The 23,373-nt window shown below is 46.2% G+C and overlaps 1 protein-coding gene across 4 annotated transcripts in view; it reads right to left on the reverse strand.

Annotated features, from left to right (window-relative positions):
- Positions 1-207: 207 nt before the first annotated feature.
- DAGLA (diacylglycerol lipase alpha) overlaps positions 208-23,373 on the reverse strand; it is a 74,355-nt gene continuing 51,189 nt past the window's right edge. For all 4 annotated transcript variants that reach the window (XM_072865934.1, XM_072865935.1, XM_072865933.1 and 1 more), the window contains 8 exons: positions 21,659-21,739; positions 19,289-19,431; positions 17,631-17,699; positions 16,464-16,536; positions 15,166-15,362; positions 14,661-14,790; positions 13,703-13,884; positions 208-11,114 (listed from right to left, as the gene is read on the reverse strand). In XM_072865934.1, coding sequence (XP_072722035.1) covers positions 10,187-11,114; positions 13,703-13,884; positions 14,661-14,790; positions 15,166-15,362; positions 16,464-16,536; positions 17,631-17,699; positions 19,289-19,431; positions 21,659-21,739 — 1,803 coding nt within the window. In that variant the 3' untranslated portion in view covers positions 208-10,186. The remainder of the gene's footprint in view (positions 11,115-13,702; positions 13,885-14,660; positions 14,791-15,165; positions 15,363-16,463; positions 16,537-17,630; positions 17,700-19,288; positions 19,432-21,658; positions 21,740-23,373) is intronic.

Raw genomic sequence — 23,373 nt, forward strand, 5'->3', positions numbered from 1 at the left:
CTTCTTCCAACTCTCAAACTCGCACACAATCCTTCAGGACATAACCTCAGGCAAATCACAACTGTCATTCTCCAGGTCAGACTTGGGAACAGTCACATACACCAGTCATGCTTCTACATCCATTTTATACACAGTGCCATACAATATACAGAAACTTTTATATACATATATCTTTATATAATATGCTATATTAATCTGTATCTTTCTTTACAGCAATATTAGTTTGGATCTTTCATACATAGGTACAAAAAGTCACATGAGAATGGCACATGAGGAGTGCTTTAGTTTCCTTGTAGTCTTCATGCTGGGGCAGCTTGGAGCAGGGATTCAGAGGGCAGCATTCCCGGGATGGGCAGTGACCTCTTGGTTGAGCATGGGGACACAGGATCCTGTGCTGTCTCCCCCCGATTGCATATGCAAGTGCTCTAAGCCCTGCAAGAGGCAGGCAGAGCAGCTCAGAGCTCCCTAGAAGGACTGTTTCTCCCATAAACACAAAAGGCTTTAGCTATAAAGAGGCAATTGGGGTCAAAGAGTTAATTCATAGCTACCCTACTCTGAGCTGCCCCAGCACATGATGCGAGATAGGTGACAGAAACAGGCAGAAGGGCTTTTCCACAGAGGCCTTGGTGTCCGCTGACAGAGAGAGAAGTGGGAGGCAAGGGAGTTATTGTACGCCATTGCTGCCTAGAGCCCCCCACCAGCAGACAGCTCCTGTCGCATGGAGACCATCCAGCTGGGCTCCGCCCAACACAGCTGGCACTAAAAAGCACAAAAAGATGAGAAAGGAAATAGTTTCTGCCAGTTCCTCTGGTCTTGCTGTCTCTGCTCGTTCACAGCCATAAGGGAGGACAGGCCAGACTGGTGGCTGTCACGGCAGGACACTGGAGCAGACAGCTGAACCAAAGGAAAGGGTCTTACAGGGCAGAGCACTCCTCTCCTGCTGCCCCATGCACACAGGCAGGGAGGCACAACCCATCACCAATAATCCCTGTGTTGACGTTAGTAATTAAGTTTATCACTAGGACAGGAGCTTGAGGCTATTCCCAGGACATCACCTCTTCAGTCAGCTGCAGCATTTGTGGAGGGAAAGCTGGGAAGCTCTAGCCTCAGTAGCTGCAGATGATGCCACTTTGCCACCAGAGAGCGGCCATCAGCAAGCACTGTGGACATACTAATAAAGGAGTTAAGACCCAAAAAGGTGCGTGGCAGTGGTCTAGCAAACACACCGTGATGCGATCGCTTTGCACGCACAACATCCCCAAAGTAGCGCATCAAGACAGGACAGACCGTACAGGCACGTGCCACCAAGCCAGCCTGAGCGCTGAGTGATGCACGCGCCGAGTTGGGCTGCTCCCTCCTCCTGGTACTGCCACGTGCACCAGGTACCTCCGACTCTGAGCCATCAGAACTGCACAAAACCCATGATGGAAAGCAGGGCAGTGGAATCCCAAGAGAAACCAAAATGAAGAAGGCTTGTTCCTGTGCTGCTCTGTGTTTAATGATTTTGTAGAAATAAGTAAGTAGCCAGATAGAGGTCCCCTCATCATACAGATGTGCTGGGCAGGTAGAAAAGTTCAGTAAATGAAAAACAGAGCACAGGATGACATGTCAGAGGTCTCAAACACAGCAATGAAAGCAGCAAAAATGCCCAACTCTCTAAAAAGAGAGCTTACCTTTGGAAAACGGCTGTTCCAGAGCCAGCGAGAGAAATGTCAGTAAATCAAAACTGCAGCAGACAGTTCAGAATATGTTAAGTACCTTTCAGCATAAGTTCTTGCAAAGACAGAGTCAGATCTTGAAGAGTAGAAAGTTTTACTCGTGAATAGACCTGAGAGGAAGTTTTACTCATGAACAGACCTGTTAAACACTGACTGAGGTCACATACACCAAAGGTAAGAAGTGGTAGGAAGTTTTCCCTTCCTAGTGCACAGAACACACTCGCTTTGCACAAGATGAGGTTCTAGATTGGAGGGGGCTGGCAGGGTAACTGCGGTGTGGGTTCAAGGAAACAGCCCGCCTCAGGTCAGGCTTTGCTACTGGCACTTGGATACGACCTGAGGCAGCAGGGGACAGTGGGGAAATCCAGCAAGTCCTAGCTGAGGCAGAAAGGGAGGACCTGGCAGCAAGGGCAACTCTGAACCAGTCCTTGGCCACACCGCATTCCTTTTCATACACCCAGAGAAGAAATAATGCGCAGAAGTAGGAAAGGAAGCTGGTCCCAAGCAGGAGGCTTGGGCCTCAAGCCAAAGGAAAACAAAGGCACAACAGGTATGAGCTCAAGAAAATAAGCAGAAAAGAAAACAACAACAGTAACAGAGACAGCAAAGCGCTTGGAGACAACTGAAGCTTTTTAGGACTGCAAGTCCCTACAATAAAGCAAGGAATTGCTCGCTCTCAATTGTTTCAAATTTCCAGGGTGCATGCCCTTAAGCAGCCTAAGTTTAGGCTAGCAACACCCTCCCGCACAGAGCGTAACAGCTCTCAGGGAAGCGCTGGGCGCAGATACAGTCAGGAGGTGGGGAAAAAAGAAGCGCAGCAAAAGTTTGGCAGTTTGCAGTGCTCCTGCCACACAAGAGAGCCAACAGCCTTGCTGCTCTGCAGAACACGCTGCCCTCCACACAGCAGGCTATTCTTATACAGTGAGGGATCTCCCTCCTAAAATATTTCTCTGCTTTAATGACACAGAGTTTACAAAGTAATAGGGTTTACGTTTCAGGCTCTGTCTGCCACAGATCTAACACCTACCCATCTCGGCAGTGAAGGCCCTGACTCTCAGAACTGGAACATTAAAAACTCTGAAGCAAATAAACCACAGGCCCCCAGGCTTGTCCCTGCCCTCTAACCTGCCAGATCTCACTGCAAGGGGCAATGGCTCCTCCCTTGAAGGGAGCAGAGCAGACACACAGCCCGCTCAGGAGCTGGCAAGGGGGAGAAGGGCATCAATGAATGCCGATACAGTCTATTTCACATACCTCTCACGCTTGACCATAACACCAGTATGACCATCAGATTGGAGAGCAAGGAACTCCCAGACCAAGTCCCATCTCCCAGCTGCAGTCTTTCTTTTTCTCATTCTTCCCATAGCTGCCAAGAACAGGCAACGTTTGCCTCCAGCAGGATGCACTCTGCGACAGAGCATCGCCTCCTCCACGCAGGAGCGCCATGAGAGGGAGCTTTGGCTCAAGAGATGCAGTTCTTCCATAAATCCAGCACTGCAGTTCAGTACTGCACAGACTCTGAGAAGAACGTGCAACAAGCCTGATTAAGCCGGTGCTTTCCAGTGCTTCAGAGCAATATATTCCTTCCTTCAGAGCATCAGAGCAGTCTGTGCAAAACCGCTGCTGCATTTCCAACCCTCCCTTTCCTTAGGCAGGCTAAAGAGGCACCAGGTATGCCTCAAGTGGGGAAGAGCCTGACATTTCACAGCTAAGAAACAACAACCATCCGCGTTAAAACAGTCTTGGTTTTTACACTGAGCTTTCAGGTTCAGCGTATTAGATATTTGACCCATTTCCCTTCTACTTCCCTGTAAGTCGTTACTTTTGCTGCTACAGAACTCTGAGGGAGCACTTAGCCAACAAATATCTACTCACCCTCGGCTTTTCCAACTAGAAAGAGGATCGCAGAGATTGTCTATATACTTCCTAAAGTGCAGAGAAGCTCTGTGAGAGTCTGCTGGCAGCAGCACAATTAAATAACAGCTCTCAGCAAAAATCCAGCTTTAGCGGGGTGAATTTCAACAGAAGGGATGACAAACAAGTGACAGCATGGAAGGATTGCCAGCAAAAGCCATCTCAGTCTGCAGTTGTCTGAGCAGAAAGGAACAAATATAATGCTACAGATCAGAGGAAAGCTAAAGGAGCTTTTAAGCAAAAAGCAAAGCTGCGAGGTTTGTTGAGGGCTAGAAGTTATTTTAAATGTCTGCCACTATTTCTGTATTACATTTAAAAAGACTTATAAACCACTTTATCAGCAAATTACTGACCTGTGTGGCTTAACATGCTCTGCAGGCAGTAGTTGCAACCACCACACCTTTAAAAATGGAAATCAAATGCTACTGCTACCCTTGCTGCAAAGCCAGAATGTCCTCCTACTGCCAAGGGAAGAGAATATCCCAGCGGTGGGTACGCATAAGCACAAAGTGAACCCAGCATCAAGCAGAGCTCCGGCCCAGCCGATTCCCAAGGCAAACACAGAAGGGCTTCTGTTGACGATGGAAATGCAACAGGGTAGGCTAGAATGCCCTCCAGCATCATTGTTCTGTTGGGATTTAGATGCGGGACGCATTGATGAGTATATGTGGCACTTACGTGTGCACGTGGCATCCACTCACCAGCAGAAACAAGGAGGAGCTTGTAGCTCCGCAGCGAAACTTTAAGACCTCCAAATTTCACTGCATCTAGAAACCTATTTGTTGATATTGTAAAACACGTAAAGAAATCCAAGTACAGTTTGCATAGGTAATATGTATCCTGTTTTGCTACGAGAAAGATCTAACAGCTATCCTAGGAAAGGGGCAGGTATCAAGGTGCCAATACAATGGCAAATGACAAAGCACGTATATTTTGAGCTAGCTAGAACTGATGCTCCTTCTCCCAGTCTTCCCTGTAGGGATATAGCCACACAAGACAAACTCTAAACACACCGACACATGCATTTCGGCAATGATTAACCCCAACTAATCACCACTGCAAGGGATAATTCCGATTATTCATATGCCCCAAGTTGTAAATTAAACTGGGTATCTGTGTGGGCGATTCAATGAAAACATTGGTCTTTGCCTGCAGGCAGATAAAAAAGCTGAGAAAACATCTAAGTGCATAAAGAATATATTAAAGAGGCCATTTTACAAATCAAGAGGATGCTCTCAAACAGGTACAGATCTCATTGCCCCATCTAAAAGCAGAATACGGGAAGGATTAAAATGAATTTAAAAGTAGGAAGCAGCAGTAACCAGAAACATGGAAAAGCTTTCTAGAGAGAGCATTAAGACTGGGGCCCACATTAATCTGGAGCAGTGAAAAAAATAAAATACACAACTCATAAAGAAACAAAATCACTTAATATCTTAAGGGAAGGTTTAAAACCCCCTCTTAATTAGGCCCAGATTACAAACAGTGCAACTGAGCAGAGGGGAACCTTATTTGGAGATATTTGAAAAAGTAATGCCATACTCATCTAGTTTGCTGCACTTGACACAGATCAGCCCTGTTCTGTTTCTTTTGATAGAGACAGGACACAGCAACAAGTCAGACTCCCACAGCAGAAGCAGCAACAAGGAGCACACAGTGATCCTGCATCCCCATGCTTAGTGCTTTTCCTTCTTCTTACGTGCCCTTGTTCATTGACAGCAACACCTACTTTCCACCTAAATCCTGCAGCTATTATTGCAATCTAAGCAACAATGTCCTACAAGTGTAGAAATGGGAGTCACTGTGAGAGTAGATAAGCAAATGCAATCAGCTTTGCCATCTCAGTCCTCTGTAGAGAGCAAAATATCTCATACAACTCCTGTTCACTTTGAATAAAGTTCTTAAAAAGCTGCAGAAACAATGAACACTGAAAATACTGACCGCAGACCAGGTAAGCAAAAGCTAGAGATAGCTAAAGAACCTCTCAGTGTTGATAGTGCTTTGACCTTTCTAGATAGCCTTGTCTGTCACAGAGGGCAGCAGCTCTCAAGTGAATCAAGACAGAAATCCATTCAACTGTTCCAGGTCATCATGAGACCACAGGGAATAGCTTTCCCATGCTTAAGTGGTGCTATCAAGGATGTGGACTAAGACACCATCATTCCGAGACAGAGCAATCAAGAGAGAGATAAGTTAGCTCCTGGTTAGGTGACAGGAATAGGGAGCAAAGAAAAAGAGGGAAGGTTAGAGGGTGGCAGTTTTAGGAGAAAATGCATGTTCCAAATGGAAAGGGCAGCTCCCCAGAGAAGGAGAGGGGATACTGGTAAGTATTGGAGAAGGGCTTGCTTTCTGTTCAGCACTTGTACGTACTCAGCACAGCAGGATCCTCTCTACGTTCTTGGCACTGCCGCAATTAAAGCAACAATAAAAGCAATTATTGTTGATGCAGAAGAGCCTCCAAAACCATAGCCAGCCAACATTACATGCTAAGGGCTCGACAATCAAAACTCACTGGGATATTATCAATAGGATTATTTTATTCCACCTCAGGTACACCTAAAAGGGATGGAGTGCAGCTTATAGGTGCAAAAAATGGACAGCAGTACCAAACCCTTCACACCTTGTGAGTGCATTCACAGCGGGGTCAGAGACCGTTCCGAAACCGCTGGAGTTCAACATGCACCTAGTTAAGGGCCTCCCATGTTGCCCCTGAATGCTCCAAGGCTTCAGGATTACATTCCACTACAGTATGCTGAGAATATCACGAACAAGCATGCAAGAGCAAGTGCCCATTACAGATTCAGCTGAAATCTGCTGCACCAGGGGATCGTGGAAAGGGCAGAGAACCCAGCTAGACTCTTTGGCAAAGCTGCATTGGTGTGGAGTGTTTCACTTACTGTGCTTTAATTTTAAGGTGCACAAAGCCCACTATTTGCTCTCCAGGAACTGCGTGGCCTCAGCTCCGCTCCTCTGCCGAAAAGCTCTTAGAGAGGATTTTAAGGATGTGCCATTGAACTGGGTGAACTGTTGGCAGCTTAGCTGGGGTCTAGGGTGTCAGGCACTATGAACTGCACTTCCAGCGCTGCCTCAACGTGGGGTGGAACATCCCATTGAAGGATCAAGGGAACATATAAAGATTAGAAGGCACAAAGCTCAAGAGTAGGAACCAGAAGCCAAGAGATTAAGAAATCTGAAGACGCTTCATGTTTCCAAAGACAGCTGCACATCAGAGTGGAGTGAGGGCAGAGAAAGCAGGCAGTAGTGTGCAGTACAAATGAAGGAGGTAGCTACAGGCTTAGCATTTATTTTAACTTTCCAAATATGCTCTTCCAGGATGAAATAGGAGATCAGCCCGTCCAAATGCTCTTATAGCAAAGGAGTGATGAGAATCAAGACACAGAGACATTTAAAGCAGAAATAATTTGAAGAGTGTGGATTTACTTTGTGAGGACTGGGAACAGATCTGTCAGTCAAGAGAGAACAACGGAAAACAGGAATTACCCATAATGCGATGCAATAAGAACCTTAACTAAAAGGGCTCTTTGGCACCTTTACTGCCTTGATCTATGGCAAGCCCAGCTCACAAGCATTAGGTATTTCCAGGCTTTTCAGAAGAAGCCCAATAGTCACAGAGCACGAAGCAAAAAACCGCAGCATGCCAGGCTGTTTCCTGCTACAGCTGGTCAGGGCAAGGTAACCCCATTCCCCCGGGACACAGTTCCAATGGCACAGAGAAGGAAACAGTCACGCACAGCAATCGCGTATTCCAGGACATAGCAGAGGTACATCCAGGTGAAGTGACTTTCTAGTGCAATATTGCGACCCATTAAACATCATCAGGTCACTACCGAAACAACAATTTTTTCTTAAGAGGGAGGTAATCCACCACCTTCCTCACCTTGAGTCATCTCCCCACCATCCTCGGGTAGGGCACCAGTAGTTCCACCTAGTCTGAGACAGCCTTCTCCTAATACCTCACTGCCAGGGACAGAGATGATTCTTTCATTAGTGTTTGTAAAGTGCTTTGCAGATATAAAGCTCTGCCTAAGTGCTAAGTGTTATTACTACCCATCTTCTGCTGACGATTAAAGGCAGAAATGAACTCCTTTTCCCCACTCTATCAACGTGTGTCAGCAGTCTGCATCAGGAGGTGAGCTAGCCTGCTAGCCTCAGCCTCCCTACACATCAGCTCCCCTTTCCCCCTCCGAACTACCCAGTTTATTGTGCGTACTCCTGGACACCACCTTTTTAGCGTTTCTTGGGTGTGCGCAGCAATTCAGCCTTACCCTGTGGTCTGCAATAGTGGATGATCTGATGGCACTTACAAAGCTGTTCTATATGAGCTCCTGAACCATACAAGCTCTCAGCAAGGGGAACAACGCTGCTCTTTTCTGAAGGACCTACAAAGAAAAAAGTAACTTCTTGTTGCTCAGAATGAAACCATTTTTCTTTTACAAATTACTTTGAATTCAGAGGGATTTCTTCCCTCCAATTCAAGACAGTATAGAAAAGGTCACCTTTGGAACCTAAACCACAGGGACAATATTTTACTGCCCATTTAACAAAGTCCTTGCACTTCTGAAGGCCCTGTAATTTGTAAGGAGCAGGGGACACGGTATCCCACACTAAATTGTTGAGTGGGAGATCAGGACGAGGACACAAAGTCCAGTTCATTTCTGTGCACCTAAAGTCATTTACATCAACGCACACCGGCTATAAAGTGCTCCCATTCTGACTTGATGGCATTTGATGCCACTCGTGCTCCGTTTGTGTAGCACCCAGGACAGCACAGCCCTGACCCATGCCTGGGCCTTCCAGAAACTACTCAGTGAACACAGCTAGAGGCTAGGGATAACAGGAGCCGAGGGATTTGTCACGAGCTAAGCTCCTGGGAAGCACAGCCTCTTCCCACAACGGAAATACCACAGTTAAGGAGGGGAAAGGAGGGCAATAACATCTCTGTGACTATAAAGGAAGTTAAAATACGAGTTTCTTTTCCAGTGAGGGAGGACAGAGTTCCAGTGAGACTGGTAACTCCGCTGAGCTTTGATATGCGGGTGTTTTGTCAATTGAAGGCCTTCTACAGGTCACAGTATGTTTAACTTTCTAGATAGGTAGTTTCTCTCCTGCTTCCATCATTGGAAAGTCCCTGCCTAGACAGGTCTACAGCAGGCTCCTCCGGGCATCGAGGCTTTACACAGCAGTGCTCAGGTAGTTTTACTAGCTCCTTGGTCAAGCTTTGCAAGTGGTGCTGTGCAGTGGGGAGGTGGACGAGGGAGGGTGGGCAAGGGATGCACGCAGCTTCCCCCAGACCGATCCACTTTAAAAGCAGGGGACTTGTAATCATACCTGCCCATCCTCTCTCCCCTCAGTCCCCGGAGGGAACACCACAGGAAGGAGAGAATGAACATGCTTTTTGCTTAGGGAAAGCCTCCCTGTTTGCTTAATAAATACCTTCCAAAAAGCTTAGCAGCTCTGTAAACATACAAGAGATTTCAATACTTAGTAAAAGTTCATCTTTTCCCTGAACTCCCAATGACAGAGGCTGGCACTGATCTGTGATTACTGTATATGGGTGGTGTGAGGACCCAGCGGAGTCCAGGAGAGGCTCCCAGGCTCCGCAGGGGCCTGGCAAATAACACTGGGTGTTGAGAAGCCTGTTAAATTTTTAAGTTGATCCATCCATGCAGCTCTGAGATGAGAATCCTGTCAGTCCTGCAGGAATGTCGCCAGCTCAGAGTGGTCCAGGGAACTGAGAAGTGATGATGGTGACATCCAGGAGAACTCTTTCTGGCAAAGGAGGGACATGGCAGAGGGCTTTGGCTCTTCAGAACAGTGTCCTTCCCTCTCAGAAGCAGCCTGGTGGTCACTGAACACGGAAGTACCCAGGGGAGAGAAAACACAGTGCCAGCCCCATTCTTGCTGTGCCTGGCCAGGGGAGGGGAGACTGCATTTGGGGAGAATACAGCCCCAATGGCTTTAAAACAGGAGAGTGTCCTACAAAAGCAATCCCCATGGAAGTGTGACGAATTGGATCTTGGGCCAGATCCGACATGGTAGTGCAATAGGGCCCAAAGTCTCAATCCGCTCATTTCCAAAACCACTGACACGGTACCAAGGGGGTGATCTGGCCTGGCCCCCTTGCTTCTGTCTATCCAATCCTCGAGCTTCAGAGAATCCACCCCTTCACCCCAGAGGATTCCCTGAAGCAGGGTATCTCACTCCCAAACTCAGCAGGTGCCCTGGGGCAAGGAATCTGCCTCTTAAATGAAATGAGACAGGCTGAGGTAGGGAACTTGCATCTACCTTTAGTGACTCAGACCCTCTTAGTGTAGCAGGCCTCGTGAGGCAATGCTTCTTCTCCCAGCTGCAAGCATGGGACTCGAGCACAATCCATCCTCCAGACACTAGTGTACGACCACTGTGTCACCCCAGAAGGAATGTTTCCAGCTGTCTCCTCCGATCCAAACTGCCCGATGACCACCTACTCCAAGTATTATCCCAGCACTCAGCCTACGGGATCAGCTCTCAGAGCCGCACCCCTTTACCCTGCACTAGAGGGCCGAAATCATGAGGTCATCCTGCTTGGCAGGGCTGGTTACATGCCCAGAGGGGGTGGAAGTCCGGATTTTATCAGTGGCCAGGCACTCCTGGCTGCTCACGCCTGTGGGAGTGATGTCCATGAGTTCTCCGGATGAACTAAGGGGGAAAGAGGGTGAGACAGAGATGCCCGACGAAGGATCTGTTGAGCCTGCAAACAACCTCGGGGGCTTTGGGACTAGGTTGGGTTCATATTGTGCCCTCAACAGGATCTCCTGATCACTGACAGACTTGGGCATCTCTGCAAAGTCACTGGAGCTGTCTGACACCATCATGCAGTAGATGTCCTGGAAGGAGCTGCTTTTGCTATCCAAATTAAAGAGGCTGTCTATGAACTCAGCAAACTCCAGCACTTGGGGACTGGGAACATCAGTGAGCCGTCCGTTCTGGAGGGACAGCTCCTCACGAGGGGCTAAGGAAACACGGTCCCCCTCACTGCTGGCCCCCTCCTCGCTGCAGCGTCGCTGGGGGGTCGTGCCACCACTGTTGAGCACATTGTCAGGGGGCTGAGTCTCCTGGGAGTGCTTGGAGAGGCTATCAGCAGCCAGCAGCTCTGTCCGCGAGCTGAGGGAGGGGTTCTCCTCAGGGATAACAGGGTCAATATAAAAGCAGTGCGTCTCATCCTTCTCCATGACAGCATGGAGGCTGGGGGAGCCCCGGATGCTCCGAAAACCAGAGGAGCGCCTTGAATCAAAGCTGTAGATGGATTCATTGTCCGAAAGGCTCTCCATGGTCGCGAGAGGGGCACGACGGTCCTGCAGCTCCACAGACAGACGTTCCTTTGTATCCAGGAGAAGCAGCTCCACAGGGTCTTTCTGCACAGGAGAAAGTGGCTTTGTCTCATAAAACCCCTCCAAGCTAATTTCAGAATGGGACTTGCTCCTGCAATGAGAAACGGACAACGTGAGGCTACATCGCTCCACAGAACCGCAAGCTGCCAGAACAGCCAAAGGAACCAAGTCTTGGGCACAGAGTTCCTCATACACACTGAGGGCACATGGCGTTGCTCTAACCAGAGCCATCCACACCTGCAAGAAAACTCTTCTCTCTCCGTCCTCCCAGCTGAAAATATTAGGTACAGTTCCTTCCCTCTGCAAACTCAAGTTCTTGCCCTTCTCCCTTTTCTCCTGGCTAAATGCCTTCCCTCTCAAGCACCATTTTCACTTTGGACCATGGTTCTGCTCCCAGTGAAACATGCAGCACACTTCTAACTGAAGCACTCAAAACCATGGTGCAGTCTCCACGTGTGCAGACAAACCCTTCTCTCACCCAGCACCTTTATATTAGAGAGGATTGAGGCAAGAGAGGTTAAAGGACTTGCCTACAGTTAACCTACTATTTTGTCTTTCTTTTCACACTCTGAACCACTCCAGTGTCATGCCTTCCCCTACTTCTCCATGCTGGCAATCCCTACCTTACTACCACAAATGCCAGGAGGCTGTTAAGAGCATTGCCCATGACCAATTCAGCTACCATTTCAGGCAGCAGACTTCAAAATAGGTAAAAAAAGCAATTTTGTACTCAGCTACTCAGCTTAAGACAAGTAAAGATCTTTAGAAAGACTCCAGTCACACTAAGACTTTAAAGAATCAGGCAGGCTCCTCCAGAAAGACACTGTGTCAAAGACACAGGGAAGGAGCTCCCCACACCAGGCACACACAAAGCCTGGGATTAGCTGCAGCCGAAGCGACAGTCCTAAAGACAAGAACTTAAGAAATATCTGGGAAAAGAGCCTGAGCTTGGGAGGGGACTGCTGCACCTGCCAAAAGGACATGATGTATAAGGAAAGGCTTATAAGTTAGGCCAATATTTGATCCCTTTTTAACTTCAATAGAGTAATAGTGATCTGAGAACAGGTTTCAAGAACCCCAAAAGAGGGAGTCTGACACAGTAAGCTGGCTCTAGCTTTGAATTAAACACAACCAACCTACAACTGTTTCCACTCTAGCACCTCCCTGAAGCCTCTCTGCCCTCTCCCCCATTCATTTCCCTTTCACATCTCAGAATCCCCCCTCTGCTTTCACTCACCTCAAAGGGAAGCAGCTCCTTGGGTCTGCTCTGGCTACAGCACAGAAACCACCACTCCCCTCTCTGCTGCTTGACCTAGTTCATCTTCTCAGTCTTACTGTAGCCTTCACAAACGTGGGCCGATCCCTGTTCCTGCTGTTTCATCACAGCTGCGGTTCTGTTTCTAAGCTCTCCTTCACTGTCTCTGACCATTCACTCTCTGTGACAAGAACCTTACAATTTTCATATTATTTGCTCTCTTATCTTTCTTCTAAATTTAGATCTCACTCATGTTATCTCAAGGATACTCAGCTGTCCATCACTCAGCACAGACCATCTCACCCTGCCTCCTCCCACACACACAGGGCTTCTTGTTGGGTCTCTCTACCTGAAGTCTCCATAGAAGTGCTTCCCTTGCAAAGAAATAATCCTCTCCCACCCACAATGCTGTCTTCAGTTTCCCCTCACAACTCCCATTTTCTACCTCTGACTAGAAACCATCTTCCTTCTCTCGTCCTCCCTGTTTTGTCTGCAAATTTGCCCTATAAAATGCAATTCTGTGATGGAAGTCGTGTTCCAACTTTGAAATAAGTCTTTGCCCATATTTTTATATCTACTTTCTTTGCTTCTTGCAAGAAGCCTGCAATGCCTCTCAAAGGTTATCTGAAAGTCTCTAAGGAGTCTCTCTGCCATTTGTTCCTGGAGGAAAGCTGTTCACGCACACCACAAAGAACGAGCTCTTCTCTAAACCACTCCTTTGTATACCTTCTCAATGTTCCTCCACCTTTTGGCCTTTGCCAGACTACTGATGTCAGTGCTCAGTGATGGTCCAGCTTTCAGAAAACAACCCCTTCAGCACTCGGAACATGCCTTTTCCCCTCGCCTGCTTTCCACTGGACTGAGCTTCCTGCTCTTCTGTGTCTGCATATCCTGTGTCTTCCTTCAGACACAGGACACCAACCGCTCTCCCCTCACCTGTAACCATGTTCCCAGATTATCCTGTTTACAATATTACACAAGTCACATCATAAAGTAGCTTTAAATGTCTATCTTCTGGTAAGCTTACGGCTTTCACTGCTTCTCAGCTGTTGAGAATCACCATATAGGCTATCTTTGGGCACATAAATCACACAGGAAAACAGAAATTTGGCTGCAAGACTGCAAGCTTTGCCTTTACGGTTTCAGGGAAAACCCCATTTGTCTGGATAAGGAGAAAAGGAAGGTTCTTCCATACCCTCAACTTCTAGGTTCTCCTGACCTTGCCGCACTCACAGATTCTTGAGCAACACAAAGGATTCCCCCCCCTCAACATGACACGAGACATACTGAAGCTAAGTAAGTGTCCCACAAAGGCAGCCCTTGGATCTATCCTTTCCGCAAACATTGATCACAGTGCCCCAAGAGAAAGAGGACCCACACCTAAAGCCAATAATCCTTCAAAGAAATCAAAGATGTATCCTCACTTAGTACTGCTGTTCCTTCTGTCCGCTGTTACGGCTCCAGTTCCGATCTGCACTGAGGGTCCACTAGGCAAGGGCTGACTCTGGAAGATCAACTCTGGGGTGAGATCCACTTCTGTAGGACTCACCATCACTTTGGCTGCAGAAAGTAAAGCTGTTTTCCCCTTGTTGTAATTCTCCAAGACCTAATCAAGGGAAGCAGAGGAACAGTAGCATTTTACTGGAGATGGCAGCTTTGCTGTTCTCAGCTCAAGACTTTCAAACTGCTGGATTTGCCTTTGTTTCTTACCAATGCCTTCCACAAGCACAAGGCAAGGTCTTGAGATAAAGGATTATATCAACGAATTCTGACATGCTCTATCCTGTCGGAATGCCCTGCTGGGAATTCAGTGGTGGGGAGGTGACTGGCAGGATGCTGGCAGGAGCAGCCTTCAGACCAGCAGGGCAGAGGAGACTTGGCTAAATCTCCACGGTAGAACTGCGTGGCTAGGAACTGTAGCTTAGTGGCAGAGACCCATTCTACAACCATCACACATAAGCTGAATCACCCCTCAGACTAACAGAGGGGCTGCAGTATGGAGGACTTCTGTTGCAGCTTGGATTTCACCTGAACTGCAGTCTGTAATGGGCAGCTTCTGAGAAGCAACCAAACAACACCCAACCTCACATTATTATGACATTAAATTCGGAAAGAGGACCTAGTCTGGGACTCTGGGTACTGGGATGGAGATCTACATTCTATTTCCAGACCTCATTACATTCAACTCTAATAGCCTGTGCACGACCAGCCCAGAGCACAGTCTTCTTTCCTCCTCCCCTCCAAAGTAAGTGGTCTTGTGTATTTAAACAGCCAGCACTCCTGGGCAAGGACTACCTATCCTGTGTACGTAGAGGCCCGTGACAAGGCACTTGGTTTTATTAGGGCACCTAACTGCCCCTCGATTCTAATTCTCTGCGTTACCTTGTTGAGCCCTTCCATGACCACATATGGGAGGTGTTCGTGCAACATCGCCGGTGAGATGATCACTTCATTAAACGCCTTATTGTCACCCCAGATAGCAAAGTAAGTGGGATCCTCTTGCTCGCAGCAACTGGAAGAGGAGTTAGGATCCAAACAGAGGGGGAAACGAGGAGCAGGGGATGAAAGAGCAGGCCAATATTTTGGCATGCAAAAGAAAGAAGCAGCAGGTTGCAGAGACAGAAAAAGCAACAGGAGGAAAAACAGAGGGAGAAGATATTAAAATACACGTGCTACTGCCATCGCTTCAAAACTCTGCAGTAGCTAACGGTGACATGACTATCTTTTTATTCTGACAGCACAGACAGAATCACTGTCACCATGAGACAGCGAGGAAAAAAAAAAAGTCACCTCCTTCATAGATGGGTTCCTGTCTTGGGGAATCTTTTCCAAAAGAAAATTTTCACCCCCACCCGTGGGCTGGCTTCACAGCTCTGTGCATACTCACCAGCACTGCTCTGCAGGATGATTGTGCACCACATGGATGATGCGGCCAGGTGGGTAAAGTGGTGTGCTTGCAGACAGGGCAATAGTCAGGTCACTGGGATGGGTCCAGAGACGATTACTCGTTACTGAGTTTTCTTCCGTCTCTTCAGGGAGCTCCGACTTGGGTATGCACTTCGTAGCACCCACAATGATTCGCCACTGTTCAATACAAGAGAAAAGAGGGAGAATATTGAGAAGAGAAGAACATGGAAGAAAAGCAGAGTCATCTCACAAGGCACTATTGGTAGGTTTAAACTGAATACCTAACACCAGAAAAGAGAAAAACAGGTCTTGTGCCCTGATTGCTTAAATGGACCTAGAGACAGAGATAACCCTGCCCAGAAAAGCTGTTTCTTCCTTTCCCAATTTTAACCTTAGAAGTGGCAACATCTCATCCTTCCTTTTTTGGCTGGACGTTTTTGTAGAGTTAAGGATCTAGAGCAAGCATCAACTTGTCCACCAATTGGTAACTTAATATCTTCCAGGATAAACAAGGTAGATTGAATCGGAATTTTTAATGTACAAAAATAAGCAAAAGACTATACAACATAAACAGACAAAAATTCTGTTTAGGCCTTTCTTTATGCACTGAAAGAAATCCTAAAAGAACAAAAATTCACCAAAAAACCCATAAGCCAAAACACAAAACCCATAGAATGCTAACTAGAAAAATAAATGTAAGCTCAGTTTTCTCCCTCTACAGGGCATTTCTACAATATTTTACCCCTAAAAATCTTAATGTCTTATGTTTTTTCCATCTCAGTGTAATGGTAAAGAAGCCTGGGGAGGAACAACTTTCCACATTTCCTACCTCCAAAACATTTAACAGACCGCTTATCCTAGAACAGCACCACCCAGACAGCACGCAGCAGTGTCTATAAGCAGACAACTGTTGCACTTCCTAGCCTGTTACCATTTGTTACTGGCCAAGAAAAGCTACAGTTGGAACACAGACTTCAAAACAAGCTCAGATGAGAAAATTTCCTGCTCAGTTATTTTTAGACCTGTGATTGGTGAACTTACAGCACGTGAGCCACAATCATCACACAGCCTGCAAACAGAGGGCAGCCCTTTGCCCTGACCGCTCTAGCTGCCTTCCAGCTCTTGCCATCACTCCTCTGGTTACCTAAATAGTAGTCACACTGGACCTGAGGAGACCTGGAGGGCAGGTGAAGTCTGCAGTATTGCTATGTGACACTAGAAGTTTACCATCACTGCTCAGAGACTCACCTTCAGGTGTCTGTTAATCTTTACTCTTACCTTTGGTTTGTTACTTCTTTGAAGAACATCCAAAAGCTGCCGGCGAAATCCCTCCAGCTGAGAGAGACCGATTCTGGAAGAGGAAGATGTGTTTACAACAGCTGGGCAGGGAACAGCAGGCAGGTAACAGGACGGTAGGGACACACAGCACAGAAGAACAAGAAACTATGCTACAAAAGACACTACGAGAATACAACAATGCCATAATGCAGATCATTTCAGGTGGGTTGTGGCATCACCCAGGACCAGTAACCAGGGTTAAGAGGCCACAGGAAACTATTGTGACAGTAAACAAGTAGGAAATGTAATAGCAGAATCAGATCAGTAGACACAGATATGAGAGAGGTCAATGAACAGATAAGGAGGGAGATGATGCAATCACAAAAACAAGTGAGCAAGAAACAAGTATAGGATGACACAGAACAGATAAATTAGAAAGGTGGCACAGAGCTATATGACACCTCTAAACAGATTACAGGATGGACAAGATTTTGTCATACAGGTTACCAAAAGGCATATTCAATACCATTTAGTACTTTCCCTCCACTGAATTCTACATGCCTTATATTGTACAGGCAGATATGTCACCATTTATCTGAGGCCACACAACAGGGCAGAAGCAAAAGTAAAACCCAGGTTGTCCGACTCCTAGTCCAACGCCCTGTTCAGCAGAACATGTCCCAGGAGATGTTGAGAGGTGAGAAAGGCCAAGACGCAAGAAATGAGGGAGGTGGTTCAGAGATGTGAGATGATATGGAATAGGTATTCAGGGACAAACGGTACAAAATGAGATGACGGCACATCTAGTTCAGGGTAGAGTGTAAAGAGGTCTGAGATAACACAGGCAACCAGGAAGATGGCATCGGCATGTCAGATACCACAATGAGTATAACTACACAGACAGGATATTCACCCTTTTCTTTCATATAGGCAGCTGAGAGATGGGGAGGGATATGCCTATAAAAAGGTGTGTGAAACACCAATAGAGGTGTCCAGGTAAAAGATGCAGCAATACAGGTAACTAGGAAGACAAGCAAGAAGCATACAAGGACAGGTAAATGAGGAAACTGGAGACAGATATGATCTAGGTGTTTCTGATAGGAAACAGGTGACTTTGGTATAGAACAGCAGATACTCATCAAGAAATTCAGACACTTCTCAACTTGCCTGGGCACTAGATCTTTGCCAAGCACGACTGCAGTCACAAACTCTTTTGAATACTCCATGGCATCCTCACTGGAAGAGAAACAGGACCAAGAAGCAGCAAACAGTGTTTCACTAGCAGCAAACTGCACTTCATTCCCAATTTGCCACTGGTGTCAGAGAGGTTACCGAACAGTGTACCAGGGTCATAAAAACCTCAACCCAAGCTGCTGAAAGGCTTTTGGGACTTGCACCCTGATAAAGAAAAGCCTGATATTCACATCCCATGCCCCAAGCAACATTACTCTGCATACGGCCCTGAATATACTTGCAAAATTAAGTACTCTAACTCAATGCCTCGTAGTCATTTTCCAATGGTTTCGGAATGGCCAGGACAGCAGAAAGGAAGAAGATATTCCATGCTCCTGAGACTACTTTACAAAGACACTGTAGAACTAAGATGGCCACTTTCTGCAGTAATCCAAGTACCGAGATAAGAGGGAATTAAGGCTTCCACTCTATGAGCTGGTTCTGCAATCAGCTACCTTCCTAGAGACCTTCTTCTGAACCAGTTACCACAGGCAGAGGCTGCATCACTGACCTAGAGATGGTCCTGGGCATGATACACAGTGCAACAAAAGTGTGGCAGTCAGAGGCACCTCCTCGAACTCTGAAACAGTTGAGGTGACACAGCACAGCTTGGCCTGAGCTATCAAAGGATCTCAGGAGTGGAAGCTCTGGGCAGAAAGCTATAAAACGCTCATGAAACATTCTACAGCGCAACTCCTCTATAGCTGCAGAAGACCAGGGATTACTATCATAACAAGGCATGCCAGTACCCAGATTCATTAGCAGGATGGTTTAAAACCCTTGGCTGCTCCTGGAACATGATGTAGTAACTACCACAAGAAGCTTCTGATAATCCATAGCTGCTTTCAAGTGCCCCCGTGATGTCTGTCACAACTAGAACCACCTTATCTAACTTCACAGCAATCAAGTAGGACGTTTTTGTTTGGCTGCCATGTAAATAACATGACCAGCAGATCTGTTCCAATTTACAGTGGGAGGAATTCACCATACCTCTCTTCAGACATCTGAGGCAACTACCCTAGATTCCCCCTATAGCCGAGGGAGAGAAACAGGCACCCAAGATGCACAATCCCTCTGACCTATTTCAGGCACCCACTTTAGAATGACAGAAATCACACCCCAGAAGTGCCAATTTCTTTGTCAGCTGCAAAAGGAGTCCAAACAACTACATCAACTGATGCAGACATCTACATTCAGTCAAGTATCTCCCTTATTGTACATCTATTCACAGAAGATGGGGAGAGGACACACTGGCACTGTGCAGAGAGTAAGGAAATTGCACCCTGTCCACTCAACTTGCATTTCCCACTAGTCAGGGTGAAATTAGAGCCATAGCCACAGACAACTAAGTCATAAACCAGAATATTTGGGAGAGTGGCCACCTGCCATCATAACCTAAACTCCAAACTACAACGCAGAGCAAAGGCTGCCAACAACCCTCGGCTCCTATAAACTGCCTCTCCATTTTTCTGCATGCTTGTCAGGGCAGAGATTTGTCTTTTACTGCTCCTCAGAGCATCACAAACAGGATCTGATCCAGCTACAACTATACACCCCCCCTCTCTCACCGGTTCTCCTGCCCCAACACCTACCTCAGCAGCCCACCTGGGGGAGAATAGGCAAAGCACTTCACCGACGGGTACTGCGGACGCAAGAGGAAGGACAGGATGGCAGCTGTGCCAGCCCCTAGGGAATGACCAACCACAATCAGGCCATAGTGTTTTGTTCCTCTCCCCTGAAAATAAAAAACAAAACAAGAAATTGAGGTCAGACCGAAAGGTAAGTCCACAACCCCCAAAATCTGGCCCTTTCCCCAGCTGTGAGTCTTTCCTATACATGAGCACTCTGGACTCCAGCTAACCAGCTTCTTCACCCATGTGAACTAGTGAGGGTATGTCAGATTTCTGAAACAGAAGCAGAGTCCCGATTTATACTGTTTAGTCTAAATCACAGTGTCAGTCCCAGCAAGCTCCTGCCCTGCAATGTTGCTGAAGGGATGCTAGAATTCATTCTCTTCTGGTATTCTCTCCTACATCTCCATCAGTCAGTGTTTGACCTACTGGGTCTTCCCTAAAAGAAAAAAGGTAGGAAGAAAAAGAAAATGTACACAAGCTGTTTGAGTTATTTAGGATTTGATATAAGCCTTTTGCTCCTCCTCAAATCTGACAGCCTTCTGATAATATCCGAGTCCAGGCTCACACATCTGAGGTCTCCTTAGTTCCAGAAATTACTTGCTTTCATTAATTCCACCACTTGTGCAGGCTGAAAAACAGAAATACTAACTAGCAGTTTGAACAGTAGTCTTCTAAGTCTAGATGCTCTCAACAACCGGCAACTGCTCAAGTAATTCAGAGACAAAACTATTCTCTAACATTTTGTACTGTTCTTGTTATTCAGAGGCTAGAGTGCTAGGCATGGCTCAGAACCTAGAAGTTCACTAAGACAATGTTTGAAAAGTTTCAGTCTTGTTTTTCTGCAGAGCTCTGCCAGTGCCCTGTAGGCTTTACATAGGGAGAGAGAATCCAGCATCCAACTCTCCGCAGCCCCAGGTCACCACAGTGACTACACTTGGACTTCTGCATAAGATGAGAAGACACACACAGACTATAAGACCAGGCCACAAGAACGAAAGATCTATCTTTGTGTCATTTGCCTTCTCAAGACCACCTCTAAGCTACCATCGTGCCTGTTAGCAGTTGATGAGGTGAATGCTGGGGGAGATTTAAGACTTTATACGCCTCACTTGTTATACTTTTTCCCTGAATATCTGTTGCTGGCAACTGTCAGAAACAATGTACTGGGCTAGACGAACCTTTGGTAGGACCTGGGATGGCATTTATGTTCTGGCCATAGCACTTTTTCAGATATTCTTCAGCGTTCAACTTCAGACAGTACTTAATTTTCTACACACAAGCCAGTTGCTCCGTCTCATATTAATCAAGCTCTCTCCATCCTTGTGCATCAGGTCCAGCTAGTTACACTATTTTTCATCAGTTAGAAGTTGGACCCACCATACATAAAGCCAGCTTCAAACAGAACAGAATATGATACTTATTATCACACACAGGAGACCACCAAAGTATAGAGCTTCCAATGTCACTGTATCCTTACCAGTCAGGTAGCAATTGAGCTCTACAGGACATCAGCAAAAAAGCCTCATGAGTAACAGCTCACTTAAAAGACCAATTTTCACTTTCTGGGCAGAGAGGAATAAAGCACCATATGAAGAAGTCAGATGCCTACGTGCCTCTCCCTACATCTACCAGACATCACAAGGCAGACACTTCAGTGTTGACTGCTACGACACTCAAGTTTCAGGGAACCATTGAAGTTTTTATCCCTCTTTTCTTTCTCCCTTGAGCTATTGCTAATTTCCCCGTGGACACTGCTCAGGCCAAGGCACTCTTTGGGCATGAGAAAAGGACAGCTGTCTGACAGCAGGGAATCAGGCAGTTCAGAAGTTCCCTCCCCAACAGGGACAGACTGTGCTATTACTGACATATAAACTAAGGTAAGCTGCTTCATAACATCTCTCTTGGGTTCTCCAATAGCTCTCTATCACAAGAAATGTGCACACATAGACAGTCAGCATGGCATCCCATTGCTGTCTCCAAAGAGAATCTCCATAGAGATGGGATTTTAGTTCCTGTTGATTTGTTTTTAATGTTCCCTGTCCTGTATTGCCACCAAATGGGACTTCCTGCCTTAGCTTTGCCTGAGGGGGGGGGGTGTGTGTTAAAAAATCCAGAGATCTGCAGTATTGGTGGTTTCAAAATAAAAAAAGGCTTGGGGGAATGAGTAACTAGTTGCCTGTCTGGCAATCCAGAGGGATAGGAATTGAAGGAAGGTTTGAGAAATTAGTACAACAGATTCAGGGACATGGAGGTTTCCCTAAAACCAGTGTTTTAGGGAAATCTTGTCTTCTGTATAGCCTGCAAGGATAAAAGAAAACTAATACTCACTAAGTCTCGTCCAAAAGCTTGGGAAAGCACCATTTCTTGCTCCAATTTCTTTTTGATGTACTCAGCAGATAGCACCATTCCCTGAGGGAAACATGAAGACAGAACAGGATGTAAACGGTTGCATATCAGCCCTGATCTAAACACCTAGCAGACACCATACTTCCCCGAATGCTGCGTAAGCTCTAGAGTGCCACACAGCACGCGTCAGGGTTGAGGAAGAATACTGACTCCACTCCACATTTAGGAATAGACTTCATTAGGCACATGTACAATTCTGTGATTTTATGTCTTGGCTCACTGATTACCAGAGCCACAAACTGTTTAGATGTACTGACAGTTCTTAAATTAAGATAATACTCAAAGGCCCTATTCCTGGGCTCACAGTGCTAAGTCTGGAAAGAAAACAAAGACAAAACAACCCACTTCTTAAACACAAGGTTGTGTATCTGGTAGTTCAGCAGACACTGGGACCTGCAGTAGAACGGAGAAACAAACTTTGTTTTTCTGCATGTCAGTGCCTTAACTGCAAAACTGTACTCTTCCATTTAAATCTGTGATTAAAAGCATGAACTAGCCTAAAAAGTTCACAGGGAAAATACAAACACCAAGACACCACTGGAGGGAAAAAGTGGCAGCACTATCTGTATAGGAAGAATTATTGATGACTGGAGAAGGCAGCAACTATTAAGGGGATTCAGCTGTCAAAGGACATTAATCACAAATTATTAAAGGTTTTTATTCACTAGAAGCTAAGAACTGCTGGAAGATGGGAAACAAGCTGATAGTCTGGTTCTAAACATTTATCTTCTCTGCTGATGACAGCATCTGAAGAGTGTTTCTCCCTCTGTGTAATAATTACAAACACAGTTGATCCGTTATAAACAAGCAACTAGAATTTGGTCTGTTGCATAAATTCTTGGTTATGCCTTTACTACAGTTTAATTCAGTGGTAAGCAAGCCTGAACTACAAAGGCTGAAACACAGTGATGTAGTCCAAGGTGACCATGGGTAAACAGAAATCAGCTACTTCTAATTCGGTGATTACAGACATCAAATAATTCGCCCTGCCTGGGTTGCCCAAAAACCAGGGAAGATCATCTCCTCTGCTATTTTCCATTACACCCCTACCTGAAAACAGTTTTAAGTACAAAGTGAACATTATTGAGCGCTGTCTAATCTCAGAGACGTAAAAGAATTCATGGCCCTTTCAAAAAGCAAAGAAATGTGGAATTTTCAAAGTCCTCAATATCAAACACACCATCAAAACCAATGTGGCTGCTGAAGAGAAAGAGCAGAACACAGGTGATTCTGCTGAGCCTGTAAATGGGACATCTGTAATGCTACCATCGTTGGCAAAAAGCAGATGCCATGATACTTCATGCCTGCATTCAGATCCCTCAGCAGCTAGCCAGCTTCAGCTGCATTCAGAAGAGTCTCCATTTCCAACTCTAATGAGAAGTGAATGGCAGACTACTTATATAAATTTCTAAGATGAATTTAGGATTCTATTTTTGAAAAGCATGACCTAAATCCACGGTGATATTACTAATGGGCTGTTAGTCAGCCTTATAGCTATAATTTTTGAGAATTACAGAATATTCTAATATAGACAGTGATTTTAATATTATGGAATGAGACTTATCACTGCAAAGTTACCTTTTGACTTTCCATTAAAGTGGACACTGTTTCCTAAGTTTCAAAGGAATAAAACTATC

This window comes from Ciconia boyciana, chromosome 6 (genome assembly GCF_034638445.1).
Source record: "Ciconia boyciana chromosome 6, ASM3463844v1, whole genome shotgun sequence".
NCBI lineage: Eukaryota > Metazoa > Chordata > Aves > Ciconiiformes > Ciconiidae > Ciconia > Ciconia boyciana.